This window comes from Cupressus sempervirens, chromosome 10, assembly GCF_028749045.1.
Source record: "Cupressus sempervirens isolate cs-2001-9-10 chromosome 10, ASM2874904v1, whole genome shotgun sequence".
NCBI classification, from domain to species: Eukaryota; Viridiplantae; Streptophyta; class Pinopsida; order Cupressales; family Cupressaceae; genus Cupressus; species Cupressus sempervirens.
Window position 1 is genome coordinate 948085660 of NC_143127.1, and position 21857 is coordinate 948107516.

The window sequence follows — 21857 nt, forward strand, 5'->3', positions numbered from 1 at the left end:
GAGATGATAGCAGCGATGACGAAGGAAGCAACAAGAAGGTCCGTGCCCTCCAGAAGGACATGATGCAGATGATGAAGGAATTCAAAAACATGAACAAGGAAACTAAGGGCACTGACCTATGGTGCACGAAATGTAAGAAACAAGGCCATACGAAGGGATCCTGCCCGAAAGATCAATTTTGTGAAATTTGTCAGATCTTGGGACACTCAGTAAAGGAATGCCCTTTCAATTTAAAAACAAGGACACCGCAACAAGTGTTCCTATCACAAGAGGCATCCCCGTCAGGAGGGAACGGGAACACCAGTACGGAAGATGCCACATCCGGCGGATATAGAAACAACTAGCGCGGTCCAAACAACAACAGCAATAACAACAATGGTGGCAACAACAACAATGGAGGAAGGAGTCGAATTCAGTACGATGCGAATGGTTGGCCAATTGTTCAATGCCGCGCATGCAATCTGTGGGGTCACTTCGCCCGGGAGTGCACAACGACGAACACACCGAAGCTGCTATGTCGTTGGTGTGGGCCTAGAGATCATGATGATACTAAGTGCTCGAAGTCCGGCGTAAACTTGATTACCGTAGGGACAGACGAGGAAGAAGTTCTGGCAATCACTCGGAAGCAGGCGAAGTTATACCCTGACCTAGCGGAAGAAAAGAAGAGACTGGAGGAAGCAAGGGCAGAGATTCAGAAAGTAACACAGGCCGAAATAGCACACCTGAAGGACATGCCGAGTACTTCCGTCCGGAACTGTGCAGAACAGAACATTGTACGGTAAATATTGCAAGTTGAGATACCCGTCAGGATAAATGATCTGTTGCTCACGATGCCTCAACTCCGTACGACCCTCACAAATATAGTCCCAAGTGCTAAGCGACCCGTAGAGCAAGACAACAACAAACAGGGGGGTACAAGTGCAGAAGATCCGATGTTGTTAGCTCTTTCCTCTGGATGCTATCCGGTGGTTGTTGAAATGGGCATTCTCGGGACTGTACTAACAGACATGATCGTCGACGGAGGATCCGGTATCAATGTGCTACCAGAGGATACTTGGAAGAAGTTGGGCCGGCCGACATTATGGCCACCTACCTTCCAGCTGCTAACGGCCGATCAACATGGAATCAAGCCGTTGGGAATACTCACAGCGCAACTAGTGACAATCGAAACACAACCATTCCTGTTGGACTTCGTTGTGATTCCTCTCAGGCGGAAGGGGTACGATGCTATTTTGGGTCGGGGGTGGCTGATACAAGCAAAAGCAAAGCACGATTGGAAGAAAAATACTTTATAACTCGAAAGCAAAGGCCGGAAGTATGTCATTGATCTGCACACTCAAATGGTCGGGGACGAAGCCCTCGTCAGATTCTGAGGGAGAAGAGGATGAAAAGGGGCAAATTATGGAACCAGATCAGGAGGGAGTTTTACAACTGGAAGGAGATGACGATTTGGATTCAGTAAATGGTCTTTACCACTGGCAGATAGAGGATTACGAGCTCTTTCCAAGTTGTAATATGCTAAGGATCGACGAAGGTAAGAAAGAAGGAAATGAATGTCTGAAGCAACACAGAGAAGCCGAAGAAGAAAACGCGGATATGACTAAAGCTGAAGGACAGAACATATAGTACGAACCCAAAAGAAGGAAAGATTCTACTGTACGACTACGCAGGAAGAAAGTATTACGTCGAACCACAAATATAGCAGAAAGGTACTGGCAGCAAGGAAGGCACACGATACGGTCTGCACAGGAAACAAAGCGGAAGGGTCTAAAAAAAGTTGCAGTAGTATGGAGTGGACGTGTTATTGGTGGCCAGAAGGGGCAATTGATGGAGTCCATGCTACGGAGCTTCGGGAACAAACTGGGCGGTATGGAGATGACACAGAACAGGCGTAGCAAGTTTCAACTTGGACAGTGGGTGTTGAAGTACGACGATCGGAATAAAATCAAACTAGGCAAGTTCAAAATTAAATGGGTCGGGGCGTACCACATTCGGGAAGTAGGCAATAATAGAGCAATAAAATAGTGGATGCTAGACGGAAAGGAAGTATTCGATGTAGTGAAGAGGTCGAAGTTGAATGTCTACCATGAAAGAAGTAACGCACCCTTGTGGACGAATAACTAAGAAAAGACTGTAAGTATTGTATATATGTAAATATTGTACATAATTGTTCCAGAAGCGAGATTTTCAAAAAAAAAAAAAAGGGTGATGAAAAAGCTACTCTACGGATTTTAGGAAACAAAGCACCGTACGGATTCTTAAATATTCACCGTACGGTTTTGGAGGAAGTGTATGGATTTTTCAGTTCAATGTACGGATTTCGCCAAGTTTTGTATCTTGTTACGAATTTTTGAGCAGTGTACGCAAATTTCAAAAGCATCAAGTCTGATATGTACCGTACGGATTTTTAAATGATGATGCAGTGTACGAAATTTATTGGTTCACCGTACGGATTTTTATAAGAAAGCAATGTACAGTTTTTAACTTGCAGATACCGTACGGTTTTTAGCAGCAAGGTTACCATACAGATTTTAAAGACAGTTCCCGTATGGTTATTTTCACAGCTGTCGTACGGATTGTGGAGACAGCGTACGGATTTCTTGTGATCGAGCAATGTACAGATTTCATGCTTGCTGTACGGTTTTTTAAAGACAACGTACGGATTTCAAATTTGAAGTACGGTTTTAAGGCAATGTACGGTTTCCATCTTGAATGTGGTGTACGGTTTTCCTGTGGTACGGCTTTTTCTTGCACTGTACGGTTTTTAAAAGTTGCATATTGCAACACTAAAACCACTGTACGGATTTTGATAGCCTCAGAAGGTTAGTGTACGAAAATTGGAGCCAAAATTTGTTAATTTTTATCGTACGAATTTTCAAGACTTGGGAGGATATTGCAGTACGGCTTTTCCAGAAGATTGAAATAGTGAAAACGCCTTCAAATTTGTTTCATCGAAACCTGTGTGCAGGAAGGAGGCATCCATATGCAGTCAGTAGACAGTGTCAAGATTGAAGCCGTACGGATTTCATCACAGAAGGGTGACAGGAGGTTTTCAAAAAAAAAAAAAGACGACGACAGAATCAAGTTGTTCAGAATGAGTGACAAATGATGCCAAAGGGAAGGGGACGCATCCGTGGTTGCCAGAAAGAGTGCAGAATTGGCAGATAATGACAGAAATGGTGTGTTCCGTGCATTTCTGTGTGGGTTGCGAAGTGCTAATTTGGTCTTGGCGGCGAGGGGCGCTGCCCTAGGACCCCGCGAGGGCGCTGCCTGGACCCCCAGTCGTTGTGGATATCAGTCGTGGGAGTCTGACCAGTTGAGAAGACTTGGAGCTGCTGCAGGCATGGAGTGTCTGTGTATCAGAGGCACTGAGAGTAGGTGTTGGCCGTGAGGCTGTCTTGGTGGATGCGTAGAGAGCTCGGGAGGAGCTGATCATCCAGTTGGAGGCAGTGCAGTGACACTTGATTCAGTGTACTCGGAATTGGAAGGCAGAAAGCGGCAAAGGTGGCTATCAAGGTCAGATGTCAGATTGGCTAAGGTGACAGTGTTGAAGACCAATTAGTCAGTCAATGTATTTTGGTTGTTGATTTGTCTCAGAGATTTTGTAATAGTCGTCAGGAGACGACTTTTCTTTTTGGGGGAGATGATGTCGTCGGTAGAAATTGTGTATCGGTCGATGGGTCCCTTCGGAAAGGAAATTGTGTATTAGCCAATGGGTCCCTTTGGAAAGGAAATTGTGTATCAGCCGATGGGTCCCTTCGGAAAGGAAATTGTGTATCAGCCGACGAGTCCCTTCGGAAAGGAAATTGTGTATCAGCCGATGGGTCCCTTTGGAAAGGAAATTGTGTACTAGTCGACGGGTCCCTTCGGAAAGGAAATTGTGTATCAGCTGACGAGTAAATAGTTTGTAGCGGACATAATGTATCTGGCCGACAGATACCTTCGGGAAGGTTCCTCGGAAAGTATTTATAACCCCTTCGGAAAGCATTGTAATATCTTATCATCGAAGCATAATGTACTATTGGTATATGCGAATAACAATAAGAGTTCTACTATTTGTTGTTCAGTGTTAGTGTCTATTTCCTGTGTGCGTTGCTTAATTAATCGATACGGTAAACAAGTGATAGTAGAATGCCTAGTGTTGGAACTTTGCTGCAAGAAAATCAAGATATCATGAAGGCTCTTAAGGAGAATATTTAGAGAGCACAACACTAGTAGAAGCAATGTGCAGATCAGAAAAGAGTTAAACGTTCATTCAAGGTAGGAGACATGGCGTACTTGGTGCTACAGCCTTATAGATAGTCTACACTAAAGAAGAATGGTGCAAGGAAGCTGGAACCACGATACTATGGACCCTTCAGAATCATTATGCGTGTGGGTGAGGTAGCATATGAGTTGAAGTTACCAACTGATAATAAGGTCCATAATGTTTTTAATGTGTCATGCCTCAAGAAGGCGTTAGGACATCTTGTGGTCCTTTTCACAATTCTGCCACCCTTAGATGATGGGGGTAAGTTGATTCCTATACCTGAGACTATATTGGATGTTAGGGATAAACAGTTTAGGAGAAAAGTTATCAAGGAATATTTGATCGAATGGAAAGACTTTCCCGTTGAGGATGCTACTATGGAAGGTGAGGAAATTTTATAGCATTCGGAGTTGACATTGCTTGAGGACAAGCAATTTCAGGGAGGGCGGATTGTAATGACCCCATCTTTTTAGCATCTCAGTGGAGTTCTTAGCCTTTACATTCTCCGAAGGCTAAGTGGAGAAATAAGGAGAAATTGATTAAATTAATTTCTTATAAAGTCATTAAATAAATTAAAATTAAAAGGTGACTTTATATTTAATTTATTTAATTAAAAGTGACTAAAGTTAAATAAATAAATTAAAAGAATCTTCTAGAAGGAGGAATTAAATATAATTTAATTTCTTCTAGAAGGAGGTCCATCTATTGGAGGAAAAGAATAAATAGGGAGGGCAGCCTCATTGTTGAGCATCGAATGTGTTGCCATCTACTTTTCCGGATAACTTGTGGAGCCAAGGGATTTTGCAGTTGCTGTATTGATCGTTGGGAACAAACACTCCCATTGATTTGCATAGCTAAGGTGGTGAAATATTTTTCAAAGGGTTGCAACTGTTGGAGAAGACAAAGTAGTCTTTTCATTGTGCCGAATTTGTGGCTTAGGGCCAGATTTGTGGAGAAGGAATAAGTTGGATATTGCTACAGGAACTCTACTACAGTATTGCTTCTACAGTAACTTTGCTACAATACTGCTACTACAGTAACTTGCTACAGTACCGTTGCTTCAGTGAGGGTGCTATAGTGTTGTCACTACAGTGTCATTGCTGCTACAGTGATTTGCTACAGAAAAATTCATATTTTTGGAGCAATTCCAGTTCTTTTATCTATTACATTTTGCATCGTTTGAGAGTAGATATTTAGGGCATTGGTAGGGTTTGTAAAATCTGTTGTAATCTGATTTATATCAGAGTTTTATATCAAAATTTGTTGCCCTAATGTCTTATTGATACCACTATAATAACCCCAACCGGTTATAACTTTGTGAAACACCAATCCTTCTCAAATTCAATTGTTTGACATTTTGTCGAACACTTTGCAAGCAAGCTCTGATACCATTGTATTTTCCCCATCTTTTTAGCATCTCAGTGGAGTTCTTAGCCTTTACATTCTCCGAAGGCTAAGTGGAGAAATAAGGAGAAATTGATTAAATTAATTAAATATAAAGTCACCTTTTAATTATAATTTATTTAATGACTTTATAAGAAATTAATTTAATCAATTTCTTCTTATTTCTCCACTTAGCCTTCGGAGAATGCAAAGGCTAAGAACTCCATTGAGATGTTAAAAAGATGGGGACATCACATACATATATGCATACGTACTTGTTGTATGTAACCAATGCACAGTAGAAACCAATGATATATGTTTTCTAAGATCATTTAAGGCATGATCAAAATTCTGATTCCTTTGGTATTTAGATCTTTCGATCTACACTTTATATTGAGACGCAAATCTTAATGATTGGTATTACATTTTTTTACTTGTGATAAGTTCGTAACAAATCGCGAATGATTAGTTACTTCCAAATAAGTGTAAGGATGAATGTCCATGTCTCCATTCGAAGACATGACCATTTATCCCCACACCCTTTCACTCAATATATATACCTGATTTGCCTGAGTAAACAAGGCATCTAAATCAATTAATGCAAGCATATCAAAGGATCGAAGGACATTCTGAGTTCAAGAATATTATTTTATCTCTATTATTTCTGCACTAATTCTACAGATTTTGGAGCAAATCAGTCCATTGCCAATAGTGTTCATACTTGCAATAAAATTGTGCATCAATCTGCCATCGAATTTGAAATCTGGTAAGAAACTTTATATGGTATCAGAGTCTGGTTAAGGAGATATCTCATTAAGTTTAAGAGATCAGATTTCACATTAAATTGCAGTCTATCTTTTCTCTACAAGATGACAAACATGTTAAGGTTCAAACACCACCTTGCAATTGCTGATAACTTCGAATCTTGGAAACTTCGTATAATGATGCTATTAAAAGAAAACAAATGGGAATCCTTTTAAGAGAAGATAAGGAAGAACCTAAAGATGATCCAAAGAAAACATTATGGATCGAGAATAATGAGAAGGCCATGAAGATAATCGTGGATGGTATTCGAGATCACATAGTGCCTATTGTGGCAAAACATGCAACAACATATCGCATGTTTTGAGCTCTTGAAAATGCATTCATAATAAATAATACTGGCAAAAAACTTGCTCTTAAAAGACAAATGAATAATATTAGCATGAATAAAGGAGAAACTATAAATGCTTTCTTCATGAAAATCACAGATTTGAGAGATCTATCTATAGTCAGTTATGAGATTGACAACCAATAATTATCCCTAATAGCATTAGGAGGACTTCCAAATTCTTAGGAATCTTTTGTACAAGTAATAAGTGCTAGATCTAAAATCCCATAACAAGATCGATTAAGATCTGATTGTCTTCAACAAGAATCAAGATTAATGATTAAAGGAAAACATAAAACCTTAGATGAAGACGTTCGAGTTTTTAACACAAACTCTCATAAGAAGGGAAATAAGAAGAACAAAAGGAAAATAAACTTTCATGGAAGAGGACAATCTAAACAAAAGAAAGACTTGTCCAAAATTCAGTGTTCTAGATGTGATCTATATGGACATTATGTGATAAATTTTCCCGATCGATCTAAACCTCAAGCATCATTTGCCAAATCTGATAAATTAGACGAAAGACATGAATCTAAGAAATATGCCTTCTATTCAACATTGTCCAGTCAAATACCAACCAAATCTAACACTTGGATAGTTGAAAGCAGATCTTCAGGACTCATCACTAGATATCAGGATAACCTAGACAGCATGCAAATAGAAACAGATGAAGTTACAATTGGTGATGATTTTGCACATTCTGTAAAAGGGATTGGGACCTGCACCATCAAATTGAGATCTAAAAATTCTATTCAGCTTTCTGGAGTTCTTTATGTACTAGGTATTAAAAGGAATTTAATATCCATAGCTGCACTTGAAGATGATGGTTATAGAATTGTATTCATGGAAGGAAAGGTACTAGCTTGGCCTAAGAATTCAACCAGAAAGAAGGCTCTAACAATAGGAGTACGACAAGGACTATTATATGAGCTATGCACTGAGACAAACTTTGCACTTGTGCATGAGGCTTTAGATACAAATGAAATATGGCATAGAAGATTAGGTCATATCAACTTTTGTGCCCTAACATCTATGGAGAAGTTAGTAACTGGAACGCCCAAATTAAACCATATTCACAATGAATCTTGCAAAGGTTGTGCCTTATTGAAAAACACTAAAAATTCATTCCCTCATAGTTTGAGCAAAACTAAAGATGTGTTGGAACTAGTGCACTTTGACTCATGTGAACCCATGTCTTTACCATCTATAGGAGGGTTCCTGTACTATGTGATATTTGTTGATGATTTTTCAAGGAAGACATGGATATACTTCCTTAAGTGCAAGGAATCTAAAGAGATTCCTTTTAAGTTTAAAAAAGTCAAAATAATCATTGAAAACTCCTTAGGAAAGAAAATTAAAATTCTGATAACAAATAATGGGAAAGAGTACACTTCTGAAATACTTAAAGAGTTCTACAAACTTGCTAGAATTAAGGGGGAGTCCTCCCCTACAATCCTCAACAAAATAGAGTTGCTGAAAGGAAAAATAAAACTATTGTAGAAGCTACTAGGGCTACGGTTTTTATCAAAACTTGTGCATGTCATTTTGGGCTGAAGCATCTAATACAATAGTCTATATTCAGAATAGATTCCTCACTCATATTTGGACAATACTTGACCCCTAAAGAAGCATTTTCAGGAAAGAAACCTAACATTAGTCACTTAAAGATATTTGGATGTCCTGTGTATGTTCATATACCTAAGGAGAAAAGGACAAAATTAGAACCTATTGGAAGAAAAGGAATTCTTATTGGTTTTAGTGAAACATTAAAAGGATACAGAGTCTACATACCTGGACAGAAACAAATAGAACTCAGCAGAGATGTCATTTTTGAAGAAGATATTGCTTTTAGAAGAGCAAAAACTTCTGATGAACTAGATACAGTTGACTTATCCCAAGAAGAGGCTCTTGCTCCTGAGATTCAGAGGGAGTACCCTGAAGAGACTTCAAATGAAACTAAGATCCCTCTTGAGACTCAAGAAGAGAGTCTTGATCATTCTAAAAGGCCACTTTGGGAAAGAAAAATTATATAGGAAGGAGATGGATTTTCAGCACCTTCAAGGACTTTCCAAGAAACTAAAAGACCTAGAAAATTGACATACAATGATTTCATGTGTGAGAGTCAAAACTCTGAACCTTCAAGTGCTTCAAAAGCACTTAAACATCAAGCTTGGAAAGATGCAATGGTGGAAGAGTATCAGTCGATACTTAAAAATGATGTTTGGGATATAGTTCCTAGACCTAAGGGAAAATCTGTTGTTTCTTGAAAATGGCTCTTCAAAGTTAAGTATGCTGCAGATGGTAGCATTGAAAAACATAAAGCTCCTTTTGTGGCTAAAGGTTTTTCTCAAAAGGAAGGAATCGACTTTGAAGAAGTTTTTGCACCAGTTGCCTGGTATATCTCAGTTAAAGCTGTAATAGCCATTGCAACAGCCAAAGGTTGGAAAATCCATCAAATGGATGTATAAACTGCTTTTTTAAATGGAAAAATTGAGGAAGAAGTATGCTTGGAACAACCAGAAGGATTTGTGACTCATGATGCTGCCTCTTATGTATGTAAATTGAAGAAGGCTCTATATGGACTCAAACAAGCTCCCCGAGCCTAGTATGAAATGATTGACAAATACCTTTTAAGTCTTGGATTCACCAAGAATGTGGCTGATCCAAATCTTTACTTTAAGGTAACTAAAGGTGATATGCTAATTCTAATTCTTTATGTCGATGACCTTTTGATTACAAGGGAAGAACATCTCATTAATCAGTGTAAGAAAGACTTGGCTTCTAAATTTGAAATGAAGGACTTAGGAATTCTTCATTATTTCCTTGGTTTGGAAGTGCATCAGAAGTCTGGGAATATCTTTTTGCATCAAAAGAAGTACACGATTGATATTTTGAAAAGATTTGGAATGTGGGACTATCAAACTATGTCTACACCTATGGAAACCAACATACACAAGCTAAAGGAAGAAAGTCTTGAATCCAGACTAGTTGATCCCACTTTATACAGACAGATAATTGGGTCCCCGATGTATCTTGTAAATACTCCACCCAATATCTACTACGCTGTGAATGCATTAAGTCAATTCATGTGTGAACCTCATGAGATTCATCTTGTTGCTTTGAAGCATATAGTAAGGTATCTCCAAGGGACTATTGGGTATGAACTTAAATATGAGAATATCAGTTTGGAGTTACATGGATATACTGATTTTGATTGGGCCGGAAGTGTTAAAGACCGAAGGAGCACATTAGGATGTTGTTTCAGCTTAGGATCAACCATGATCTCTTGGATTTGCAAAAAGCAAGCTTCGTTTGCTTAGAGTTCTATTGAGGCAAACTATATTGCAGCAACGATGGGAGCTAGAGAAGTAGTGTGGCTTCGAAGGTTTTTAACTTGTTTTGTGATGTACTTGATCCGTGTACTAACAAGTAATGCAATATCCTCTAACCATGTTGACAATGGCAGAGAGATGGATTGATATGTTCCTTGGAATAGTCCATATGTACTATGACTTTTGCATGTGTCTGTACATTGACTATCTAGGTGTATACCACTCCGTTGGTAAACATAGACCATGCGGATTAGGACATATGGATTAATTCTGTATGAGTTGCAGAGACGTATAGATCAATGTTGTACGAAAGTGGCACTAATCGTACAATGTAGGGAGAGGGGATGGTATACGGGGAGGCTAGATGGATGTTACTGTACAAAGGGTATGGCTCCACTATGTTAATTGTATAGTGTACAATTAATGGCCTATAGTTTGTAGTTTTCTGTGTATAGTGGTTGGAAGACAATGGTGAACAGTAGGGTTAGGGACGATGTATGGTTATTGGTTGAGGATCGTTGGTGGGCAGGGCATATTGTACTCACATCATATGGTGAAATCAAAAAATTAATGATGCGGAATGATATGAATAAGTGATGTAGACAATTTGTTGAATGTATTTTGCTTTCCAATATAGATTAATGAATTTGCACACCCACGGATAGTGGAATTCCAAGTTGCATAAACAGTGTGTTGCCACCAAGTTCAACAACATATAATATTCTCAAATCCAATGAAGACAACACATCAAGTTTACATAGGCATCAAACAAGATCTGAGAAGATACAAAACTGCTACCAAATGGTGAGAATTGACAAATCTAACACACACGGTGCGATATCCAAGCAATACCTCCAACGGGGGAATAGGGTGGTGCCGAACCACTGAAACTGCAATAGGTAGAATAGGGAGGGTCTTCCACCTCCGAAACTACACAGAATTTCATCAACCTTCAGCCTTCGGAATTACAAGGAAGTGTCAAATCCAATTCATGATGACTTATAGTGCCCAACTATCTTCTTATAAAGGTCTCCAAGAAGCGTCTAGAGATTTACAATAGGCTGACATTGATAATATTTTATTACTTTATTAACTTTGGACCCGATATTTATAAATTAAAATAATTAACTAAAGGTCATTTTATTATATTATTTAAATTCTAAGACCAATTGATAAATAAATTTAATAAAATATTTACATCAAAATTTAGGTATATGACATCTATTTTCATGGAAAATGTTTAAAGGATGCTAGATTATTTTTCGTCATAGAAAATTCATAAAAATTCCAACAAAGCTTTTGATGAAGCTGAGATTCATGTTAAAGCAAACGTTCTAGGAAATTTTGAATGGATAGTGAATTCTTTGTAGCACTGAATTGAAGGTATATGTGATTACTGATGTGTTTTACATGATAGCATATCAAGTGCAAAAGGGACAACAGAATTTATAATATTGCTATTTCATTTGCTTTTCACTAAATTGAATGGATCTCAATATTAACATGACTGTTGTTTCCTGTAGATGAATAATGTGGGAACTGGTGTACCTAAGCCAGAACCATCTATTACAGATGAAATTCCACAACATGCGTATCAAGCCCTTGAATCAGATACAGAATCAGAAGAATGAGCTGAACGCTTTTTTTCCAAGTTTTATTTTATTTGCGAACTGGCACAGAAATATCTACAAAAGTACAGCAGAGAAAAGTAAATGCTGCATGCAACAAAATTAATAAAATATTTAATTTCATTTTTTCACTGCATGGGTGTCTCTCTTAAATCTTTACCAATATCATTTTTGCAACTGAGTGGATGGAAGAGGACAACAGAAGAAAGCTAGCTCTAATCTCTGCCAACTTTACATGTGGCATTGTAAATTCCAATTCATTGTCATGGCTGGGATGTTTATATTCTGCCATTTATATTCAGGGGTACATTTCAGAATTGAATGTAAACTGTGAGCTGGTAATTTAGATAATGTTTTGATTTAAGATTGTTTTGAAGTTTGTTCAAATGTAATTTTCATATTCAACACCGATTACCATGTTAATTGAGCAGTAGAATTGTTTTTTGGGCCTTTCCATTGAGACAAGCTGAAAGTAGAGTGATCCAAGTCTAATCAATAAGAAGATCCAGGAAGATTGCTATGATTCAATGAACATTCCTTGAACAGACATTTCGGTCAGAGTGATTTACTAAGGGAGTGATCTGCTTCATGATTACAATCCTTTTTAAGTGATATTGTTTTCACATTGGAGTTGTTTCAATCTTTCAGCAAAAAGTTTGTAGGTTTTGCAAGTCAACAAAGTCTTAAATGCCTTTGGTGAAGCCAGTGCCATTTGAATATTTTATAGAGTAGGGGGATGCTCATGAACTGGACTGAATTGTTGTGTAAGCGGTAGATTGAATCACACTACTTGTTTGGAAACAAATTGTGGCCAGCATTCTAATTCTACTGATTTCGACCAAGAAGATCATCTATCTCCAACATGGTAAACCCGTTGATTTGCACCGACAAGGTCATTTATCACACAAAGTGGGGAACTAAAATCTAGTCCAAAATTAAAATTGAACAAATAAAAATGAATAGAAAAGGAGCTGTGAAGCTAAAAATTAAAAGGGAAACAAAAACTAATATGGATTCCAAAGCAATGTGAACCAAGAAATCCAAGAAAATAAAATAAAGTAACTATATGAAGCATGTAGTTGTCATATGGCACAAATTGTAAAGATGCACTTTGTATATTGTTTGTGTGATCCATCTCCACAATTATTATTAAGAAAAGTCATATGATCTAGTGAGTTAGTTTGTCCTTGTCTGAAATCCAAATTTGAATCCACATCCCAAAATCTAATTGTTCAACATTCCAAACATGGAGCACACAAACAAAATTCAATTCTCCCATGATTATAAATCCAACTCTTATGAACCTAAAGCGAAATTCCAAATTCAATTTTCCAGATCAAAATTTAGTTCTAATAACCCCAAATTTGTGGTATCCTTCCAAAAAGGTTCTACAATGCTAGGTATGGTGTTCGTCCACTACTATGTCCACATTCAAAGCCAAATCAATTATCAAAGAGTATTACAATAAGATTTTTATTACATACATTATTGGTGTGAACTTAATAAAGCAATTGCAAAGGGCAAGTTTCTATTGGCTAATCATGGTATCAATTTATTTTCTTAGTATAACAGATGGATTGGAAAACATTCAAAGAGCATTGAAATGTCAAGTTTCACAATGGATTATGTACTTGAAGTCATTATCACTGGAGAAAGGGTTTGAATAGTAAAGAAACTTTTCATCCAATTGTAAAAACCATTCATATAGAACCTTGTGCAAACATCATAATGAAAATACATTTGCAAGAGTCATGTCTAAGGTGTGTATGTGTTGTAAATTAGAAGAGCAAGGAGATGGCGTAAATTTCAGAAGCTACAACAACATTGAACTTAGACAAAAAGGGACAAGATGAGAAAGCAAGACTAGACCTGCCTTAAAAGAGGCATGCGGGCTAAAAGTAACAAGAAAATAGCATAATTAAGGAGAGGTGTGCATGGCCCTATCATACCAATAGCAAGTACACAAACTTAAGAAACAACAAACTATGATATTAGCCAAAGAAGGAAACAACACTTGGGCAACATGAAACACATTGTATAACTTCTTTTTTTCAAAAGGGATTCTATGGTCACCTCCCAATCTTGTCTTTATTTCTCCCTTCTTATCCATAGTCTCTTTATTTTGCTTCATTTTCTTCTTGATATTTGAGTCCTTTGTAACAATCCCCATAACTCGCATGTATTTCCTTTACTTTGGTATAGGCTTTCTAATGAGGAGGCACTATAAGGATTCACAAAATCAAATTAATAATACTTGATAACTTTCCAAAGAAAAATTGCATATTTTGCAAACTTCTTACTAAATAATTTAGTATCTAGGGTAGAATCTGAATCCTCCAAAAAATCATTCATAACTTTCACAATTGAATTAATAAAATTAATCCCTTTGGTGGGATTGAAGAAAAATGAATAACAATATTTTCCCCAATTTATAGCCAAATTCAATTAATGAAACAAAAATTATTCCATGTTTTGCCAAATTGCTAACCCTAGGACAGATTTAGACTTGTCTTCACCAAAACATCCATAACTTTTGCAAATATCCATGAAATTAAACCAAATTAAGGATAACTCATAATCCTTTGCAAAAATGATTGGAAATTGAATTGTTTGAAAGAGAATGTGGAGAAGTGTTGGCTGCCGGCTGGGCTAGGGTTTTTCCCCTAGCTTGTTCTTGGTGTTTGATCTTTACTATTTTTTCTGTTCTGTTTGGATTGCTAGCTACTGGACATAATTTGCATGGGTGTTTTTGGAAATCTTCTGCAGTCAATTTTGGATTGGGGTTTTATTGTTTGCATGGCAGGGCCTGGGATTTCTTTTGCGTTGGTGAGAACAGATGGTTCTTCTCCAACTATGCATGCAATGCGATCTGAATCGTTTTATTCAGGGGAGAGCTCCAAGCTGAAAAAAGTTAATGGTTGTTTTTCGCGTAGCCATGATCGCCCTGTTCTGGTTATTCCTCCAACGGCTGTAATGGAGGACATTGATTATTGGACCAAGCATGCTTTGATATGCAAATTTCTTGGAATTCGGATTTCCCTATCCGCTCTTGAGACATGGATCCGCCACTCATGGTAGGTGGAAGGCGATATGGAGATTATGTTGGCAAGGAATAGTTTTTTTTTTGTTGTATTCTCTTGCATGTCTGATCGTGATCGTGTTTTTGAAGGAGGCCCTTATTTCTACAACCATGTGGGGTTATTTGTCAAACCTTGGCATTCAGGTTTTAATTCTGCTATGGATCTCCCTTCAACAGTGCCAGTTTGGGTTCGCTTGCCTCGTCTCCCCTTGGAATTTTGGCGTGAAAACATCCTTCGACAAATTGCTTCTTTGTTGGGGAAGCCGGCTGCGATCGCACATCAATCCCTCGATAAAAAAGTTATTTCTTATGCTAGAATTTGTGTTGAAATTAATTTGAATAACCCATTACCAGATTCTTTGAAAATTTGTCTGGGGGATTCTTCTTGGGTGCAGCAGTTAGATTATGAATCCCTCCCTTTCCGTTGTCGGATTTGTCATGAGTATGGTCATTTACAGCATCAGTGCCCCCATAACTTGAGTTTCAAAGGAGTGGATGGTTCTACAGCTAGCAATGTTGGTGGTTTGGCAGATACCATAGGGAAAGGACAATCTCAAATGGCTAATACTACCAAGGGGATGAATCTGCAAGATGCTACAAGTAAGGGTAAGGCTTAAATGCAGGATAAGGATGGATTTACCCCTGTTCGCCCTCGAACTAAGGGACATGGTCAAAATAGGCCTTTTAAAGAAAGATTATTTGATTCAGGTTTTAACCGCTTTGAGGTGCTGGATAGTATGGTTCTAGAGGAGGGTATTCCTCCTCCTATCTCTTCTGATCCAGTTTTCCCAGATGAGAGATCTATTCCTAATGATGCTTGTGGGGCATCCCAAGTTGTAGTATATCAGAACTGTAAGGTCCCTGTAGCTCCTGTGACAGAGGCTCTGGTGACTCCTGCAGTGTTGGAGGATAATGATGTTGTTTTGGCTGACTTGGTTAAGGATGTGCTACCATCAGGGAAAGGCAAGGGATCTCCTCTCCCCTTGGGGTTGATGCCTCGACCCTTTAAGCAGGCTTCTTCTACTCCCCCTCTAAGAAGTGGGCGCAAAACAGATGAAGAGAAGATTAAACTCACAGGAGATATATTGATTGAGTCCGGTTCAGTGAAACCTTTGGATTCTCATTTTCCCAATTCTACCCAATGATGATTATTCTCTCATGGAATGTAAGGGGGTTGAATAGCATCCCTAGACAAAAGGCTATTCATAACTTGGTGGTTGATCATAGTCCTGATGTTTTTTGTATCCAAGAGACTAAGCTCTCTATGGAGTCTATGGTCCAACATGCCTCTAGTATTTGGTCTCGTGGCCAATGCCAGTGTGTTGGGGCAACAGGTAGTGTTGGTGGTTTAGCTATATTTTGGGATCCTCAAAAAATTTCTCCTCTTGGTTGAATGTCTTCTCACTCGGCTCTCTCTATGGTAGCTTCTGCTCTAGACTCAGGAGAGGTAATCATGGTTACTAATGTGTATGCACCTGTTGATCTTGTGGGAAAGGAGGAACTTTGGGAACATATTCAATATGTTAGAAATTGTCATCCTTATCATCCTTGGGTGTTAGCAGGGGACTTCAATTCAGTTTTACGTCTGGAGGAGAAGCATGGTGGTTTGGCTAGATTGGGGCCTTCTTCTGCTCTTCTTCGGCAACACATATCTCTTTTGCATCTCTCTGATGTTAAGCCTTCTAATGGTCTCTATACCTGCAATAATCGCAGGACTGGTGTTGCTGCTATCTCAGAACGTCTGGATAGATTTCTTGTTTCTTGCTTCTGGGTTAGTGGCACCCTTACTATCTCTTCAGAAATCCTTGATTGGAGGGGTTCAGATCATTGGCCAATCAAATTTTTCGCTATTGGGGCTTATGTTCTGAAGCATCCTCCTTTTAAGTTCCAGTTGATGTGGCTTTGTGACTCCTCTCTTCATGATTTTGTTTTTTGTTGGTGGAAAGATGGTGCTCTTGCATATGGTACTGCAATGTTCTCATTTTCTAAAAGGCTTCAATATGTTAAAAGGCAGCTCAAGATATGGAATAGGCAATGCTTTGGGAACCTTCACTTTATGAAGAGGCTTGCTCAAGAAGATCTTGATGTCATCACAAGGGAGATTAGAGATCGAGGTTTCTCAGAGGATCTTGGCAAGGCTGAATCCCTTGCTTCTAGAGCTCTAGAAGAATGGGAACTTCAAGAGGAAATTTTTTGGAAGCAAAAGGCTAGAGTTGATTGGCTCTAGGAAGGTGATCGAAACACTGTCGTTTTCCATAAAACAGTGCAATCTCACCGGAATTAGAGCACTATCTCTTCTTTGGTTAATTCTCAAGGTATCCAACTGAATTCCTTGCCAGCTTTGTTCCAGGAGGCTATTTGGTACTTCTCTACCCTCTTCTCTGAGGACTCTCCTCCTGTTGATAATAAAGAAAATATTATTTTGTCCTGTATTCCTTCCCTTATCACTCAGGAAATGAATGATTATCTCATGCGTCCTATCTCTTTGGAAGAGTTGGAGGAGGTGGTCTTTGGCATGCCTAAGGGGAAGGCTCCTGGTCCTGATGGCTTTCCAGTTGAATTCTTTCAGGAATTTTGGGACATCATTAATCATGATTTGTTGGAGGTGGTTAAAGAATCTTATGCTAGCAAGCAGATGCTTCGAGCTTTGAACTCTACATTCTTGACTCTTATTCCTAAGAGAGAGGGTGCTAATCAATTGGAGTTTTTTAGACCAATTGCCTTATGTAATGTGGTTTACAAAGTTATTACTAAGTTGATTGTTGAGAGACTGAAAAGGTGGCTTCTCATTATTATGAAGAACAAGGTGGTTTTGTTGCTGGTAGACAAATTTTGGATGGGGTGGTTATTGCTACTGAGGCTATTCACTCTATGGCTACTTCAAGGGAGAGAGCCATGTTTGTTAAGCTGGATATGACTAAGGCCTACAATAGAGTTAAATGGAGCTTCCTAAGGAGTATTCTTCTTTCTTTTGGATTTAGCTCTGACTGGGTGAGTTGGATTATGAGTTGTGTTACTTCTGCCTCTTTTTCTGTTCTTATTAATAGTCAACCTTCTCAACTATTTGGTGCTTCTAGAGGCCTCCGCCAAGGTGACCCTCTCTCCCCATAGCTATTCATCATCATGGCTGAAGGCTTGGGCAGATTCATTAAGCATCAGGTGTCCCAGAATTCTATTCAAGGCTGGCGGTGGGGAAATGGCTTACCTTCTCTTTCCCATCTTCAATTTGTTGATGATTCTGCTCTTGCCGATCTTGCTAGGATCAAGGAAGCTGAAGCCTTTTGACATGCTTTGGACGTTTATTTGGCAGCTTCAGGCCAGAAAGTTAATGAGCACAAATCTTCTATTTACTTTTTTAACACTCCTGATTCTATTTAGCACAAGATTGTTGGTATCCTACGATTTTAGATAGGATCACTTCCTTTGACTTATCTTGGCATTCCTATTGCTGTTTCCAGGCAGCCACGTCTCTTCTAGCAAAATTTGATTACCAAGCTTCAGGATAAGGTAAATCATTGGACTCATAGATGGCTTTCTACTGCTGCCCGGGTTACTCTTCTTAAAGCTATTATCCAAGCTCTGCCTACTTATAGAAGCATGGTTCACGCTGCACCTATTTACTTTCTCAAGGAGTTTGATGCTCTTTCTCGACAATTCCTTTGGAGTGGTAATTTGCGTAGTACTAAATGGAGCTTGGTTAATTGGGCAACTGTTTGTAGGCCTAAAAAGGAGGGTGGTCTTGGTCTTTGATCTACTCTATTGAGTAGTCAAGCTTTGGCTGCTAAACTTTATTGGTGATGGTGCTCTGGACAACATCAACTTTCTCATAAATATTTTCATGGTGCCGATCCTTGCTCTGTTTCTGCACTTCCTCTTGAAGGTCATGGCTCAATGGTTTGGCATACTTTGAAGACATGTGTGATGTTGGTGAAGAGGGGTCTGTTCTGGATATGTAAAGGAGGTTCTCAGGCTTTGTTTTGGTCTGATGCTTGGGATGGATTCCCTTCCATTTTATCCATATACCCTCATCTTCAGCCTCTTTGTGACTCTTTTCTTGCCGCTGGATGGAATAAAGTGGCTCATTACAAGACTCCTTATCAATTGGGACCTGTTATTGGTTACAGATGGAAGCATTCTTCTGATTGGCCTCCTGGAGGTACAGACATGGATCGTCAGGAGCTTTCTCAAATTCTGGCCTCTAGAGAGTGTTCTTCTTTGCTTGGTCCAGATGTTTTGGCTTGGGGCGGTACCTTGTCTGGTAAATATCATGTCTTTGCTGGGTATCAGGAGATAACTAGACAATTATTTGGGGATGCTGAGGTCCCTTGGTGGAAGCAAGTTTGGAATAAAGTTTCTTGGTCCAAGTGCAATTTTTTCATGTGGCTAGTGGCTCACAACTGTTATCTTACGTGGGATAATCTTTGTAAACGTGGATTTTAGGGCCTCTCTTATTGTGTTTTGTGCGGTAATGGAGAGGAGTCTGTCTCCCATTTGTTCTTCCATTGCTCCTATTCTACTCAGATATGGCACCTTTGGTGGAGCGCTTGGGGTTGCTCTTGTCGGCATGCTTCCTCTTTGCCTGAGTTCTGTGCCCGCTTGGGTAGTGCTCCCTCCAAGTCTTCTTCTCTCCATGCTGCTTGGATTGCTGGCCCATCTTTCATGCTTTGGCGTATCTGGTTGGAGAGGAATCGTCGCATATTCCAAGATGTTCGGCTTGGTGTTTTGCATCTTTGGTGGAAAATATCACATTCTCTTCAGGAAACTATTCTTGTGAAGTGTGAGCTTGATGGGGGTATGGATCCGGTTGATCTTGCTATCTGTAATCGCCTCAATTTTCATCTTCAAGATGGGTTTGTAGCTCATAGGTTTCCTTCTATGTCCAGGTAGCTTCACCATCAGAGGAAGGGTCGGGTTAACCGGGATGGGCATTGGACTCCTCCTCCCTGTGAAGTTCTAAAAATTAACACTGATGGTTCTTCCTGTGGGAATCCTGGTCCGGCTGGTATTGGCGGAGTAGCTCGTTGTAGTTTTGGGGATGTTAAATTTTTCTTCTCAGTTCATAAGGGTGATTATACTAACAATCTCATGGAAGCTCAGGCTATTTTATATGCTGTGGAACAGTGTTGCTTGCGGGGATGGAGTAAGATTATTAGTGAGTCTGATTCCCAGGTGGTGGTGAACATGCTTTCTTCGCAAGAGCTTGAGGATGTTAGTTGGCAGCTGGCCACTATTGTTAAGCAGATTCTTTTCTTCTCTTCCTCTTTTCAGTTCATTAGGTTCACGTATGTTCCTCGTGAATGGAATAGAACTACTGATTGTTTAGCCAAATGGGTTTCTAGTCATGATCCGGGTTGGAATATTAGGGATAGGAGGCAACTGTCATTTGAGATGGTGCAAGAATTTGATGATCTTGTTGCTCAGGATCAAGCTCCTTGTTGAGCTCTCCTTGTTGTATTCCTTTCTGTCTTAATAAATTTTTACCCCTCTTTTTGAAGTTAAAAAAAAAAAGCCTTTGCAAAAATATAAGTTTCAAGTTTGTATAATTTCAAATGTGACCATACCAACTAAAACATCAGACAATTTGTGGGAAAAAAATGATTCATAAACTTATAATAAAATGCTTCAAACCAAGTTTTCTTCGATTCAATTTCTTCTTCAAACTTGTTGCCCTTACAAATTTGAGTTTGAGAACCAAATTTATATAATTTTGGTTCATATTCAACCACCCAACCAATCTACAACAACCCATAAACAACTTTTAACAACTTCTACAATTTTTATTCAAATGACTCAAAACGATCCGTAAACCTGTAAAATATGATAGAAATAAGTTCAAGATCCAAATTACATAAATTCCACTTCATTTGGATACATTTATGTGATTTGACCAAATCTAACTTTATAGTGACCTTATAGATCACTATGAATTTAATAGCTTCACATAATTATTTCACTTAAATTGAATAAATGTCTAAATGATGCCAACATATCTTATTAGCAAGAGCTCAGGGAGAGCTTGAGTCAATGCCTTGTGCCATTAGTGATTCATATTATGAAAATAAAATAAGTAGGTTAGCAATCATTATTTTTAATTTCTTTACGTTTATTTATATGAACCTAACTTTTCTTACGCATTCTAGAGTTATGATTTTTGAATTTTTCATTTTATTCTTAAATCTAACATTCAAATTTGCCATAACCCCATAATGACATATAGCTGATGTAAAGCTACACATTATTTTTAATACAATATAAGTACTCAATTCATCATTAGTAAGTCATCATGTCTTATTAATCATTATAATGTCGGTACATTAACACGACATAGGATATCATATTGAATTTTTTTTAATAAATAAAATAGGAAAATATTAATAAATGATCATATTTGATAAATGATTATATAATAATATAATGATAGATTATAATGATAATGATATTTAATATATGGTATTCTTATTATATAATGATATATAGAAGTCACGAGTCAAAGGGACACAACCCCTAACCATTCAATAAGTGTATAAATCAAAGGAGGTAAACAAATCACAAGGGCATATGTGAATGTTTACGTAGGACGAGGAAAGAAGATCATTAACAATTCCCTCCAACACGACCCATCAAGGCACCAACTATCTAGCCATGAAATTCATGCATTGGATGTGACATGTCATACTATGCCACATGCATCTTATATTTATTGTTTGCTTTTTAGTACTTTGTTTGAGTTGTACAAATAGAATTTTAACTTTTTGTCAGTACTTTTATTTAACATTGTAAGCTGGTTTCATTACTGTCACAACTTTTGTTGATTTTTTAACTTAAAGAAAATATATTCTTTATAAAATAAATTTGCTAAATCTTTTGTTTTCACTGTGTAAATAATTCAGTCTTTTAAAATAGTTTATTATTATGTTTTTTTTAATATATAATATTAAAGTCATAATATATTTCTATGATATAATTTTTTAAATAAATATCTTTTGAATCTATATATTCAATGAATAAATTTTGAATTAAATAACATATGTTGATA

General features: G+C 38.1%; 1 protein-coding gene across 1 annotated transcript in view; it reads left to right on the plus strand.

Annotated features, from left to right (window-relative positions):
* The window catches only part of LOC149537110 (DNAJ heat shock N-terminal domain-containing protein), a 322115-nt gene extending 310009 nt beyond the window's left edge, over nucleotides 1-12106 (plus strand). The window contains exon 20 of the mRNA XM_089807127.1: nucleotides 11638-12106. Within this exon, the coding sequence (XP_089663253.1) occupies nucleotides 11638-11745 (108 nt within the window). The 3' untranslated portion in view covers nucleotides 11746-12106. The remainder of the gene's footprint in view (nucleotides 1-11637) is intronic.
* The last annotated feature ends 9751 nt before the right edge of the window (nucleotides 12107-21857 follow it).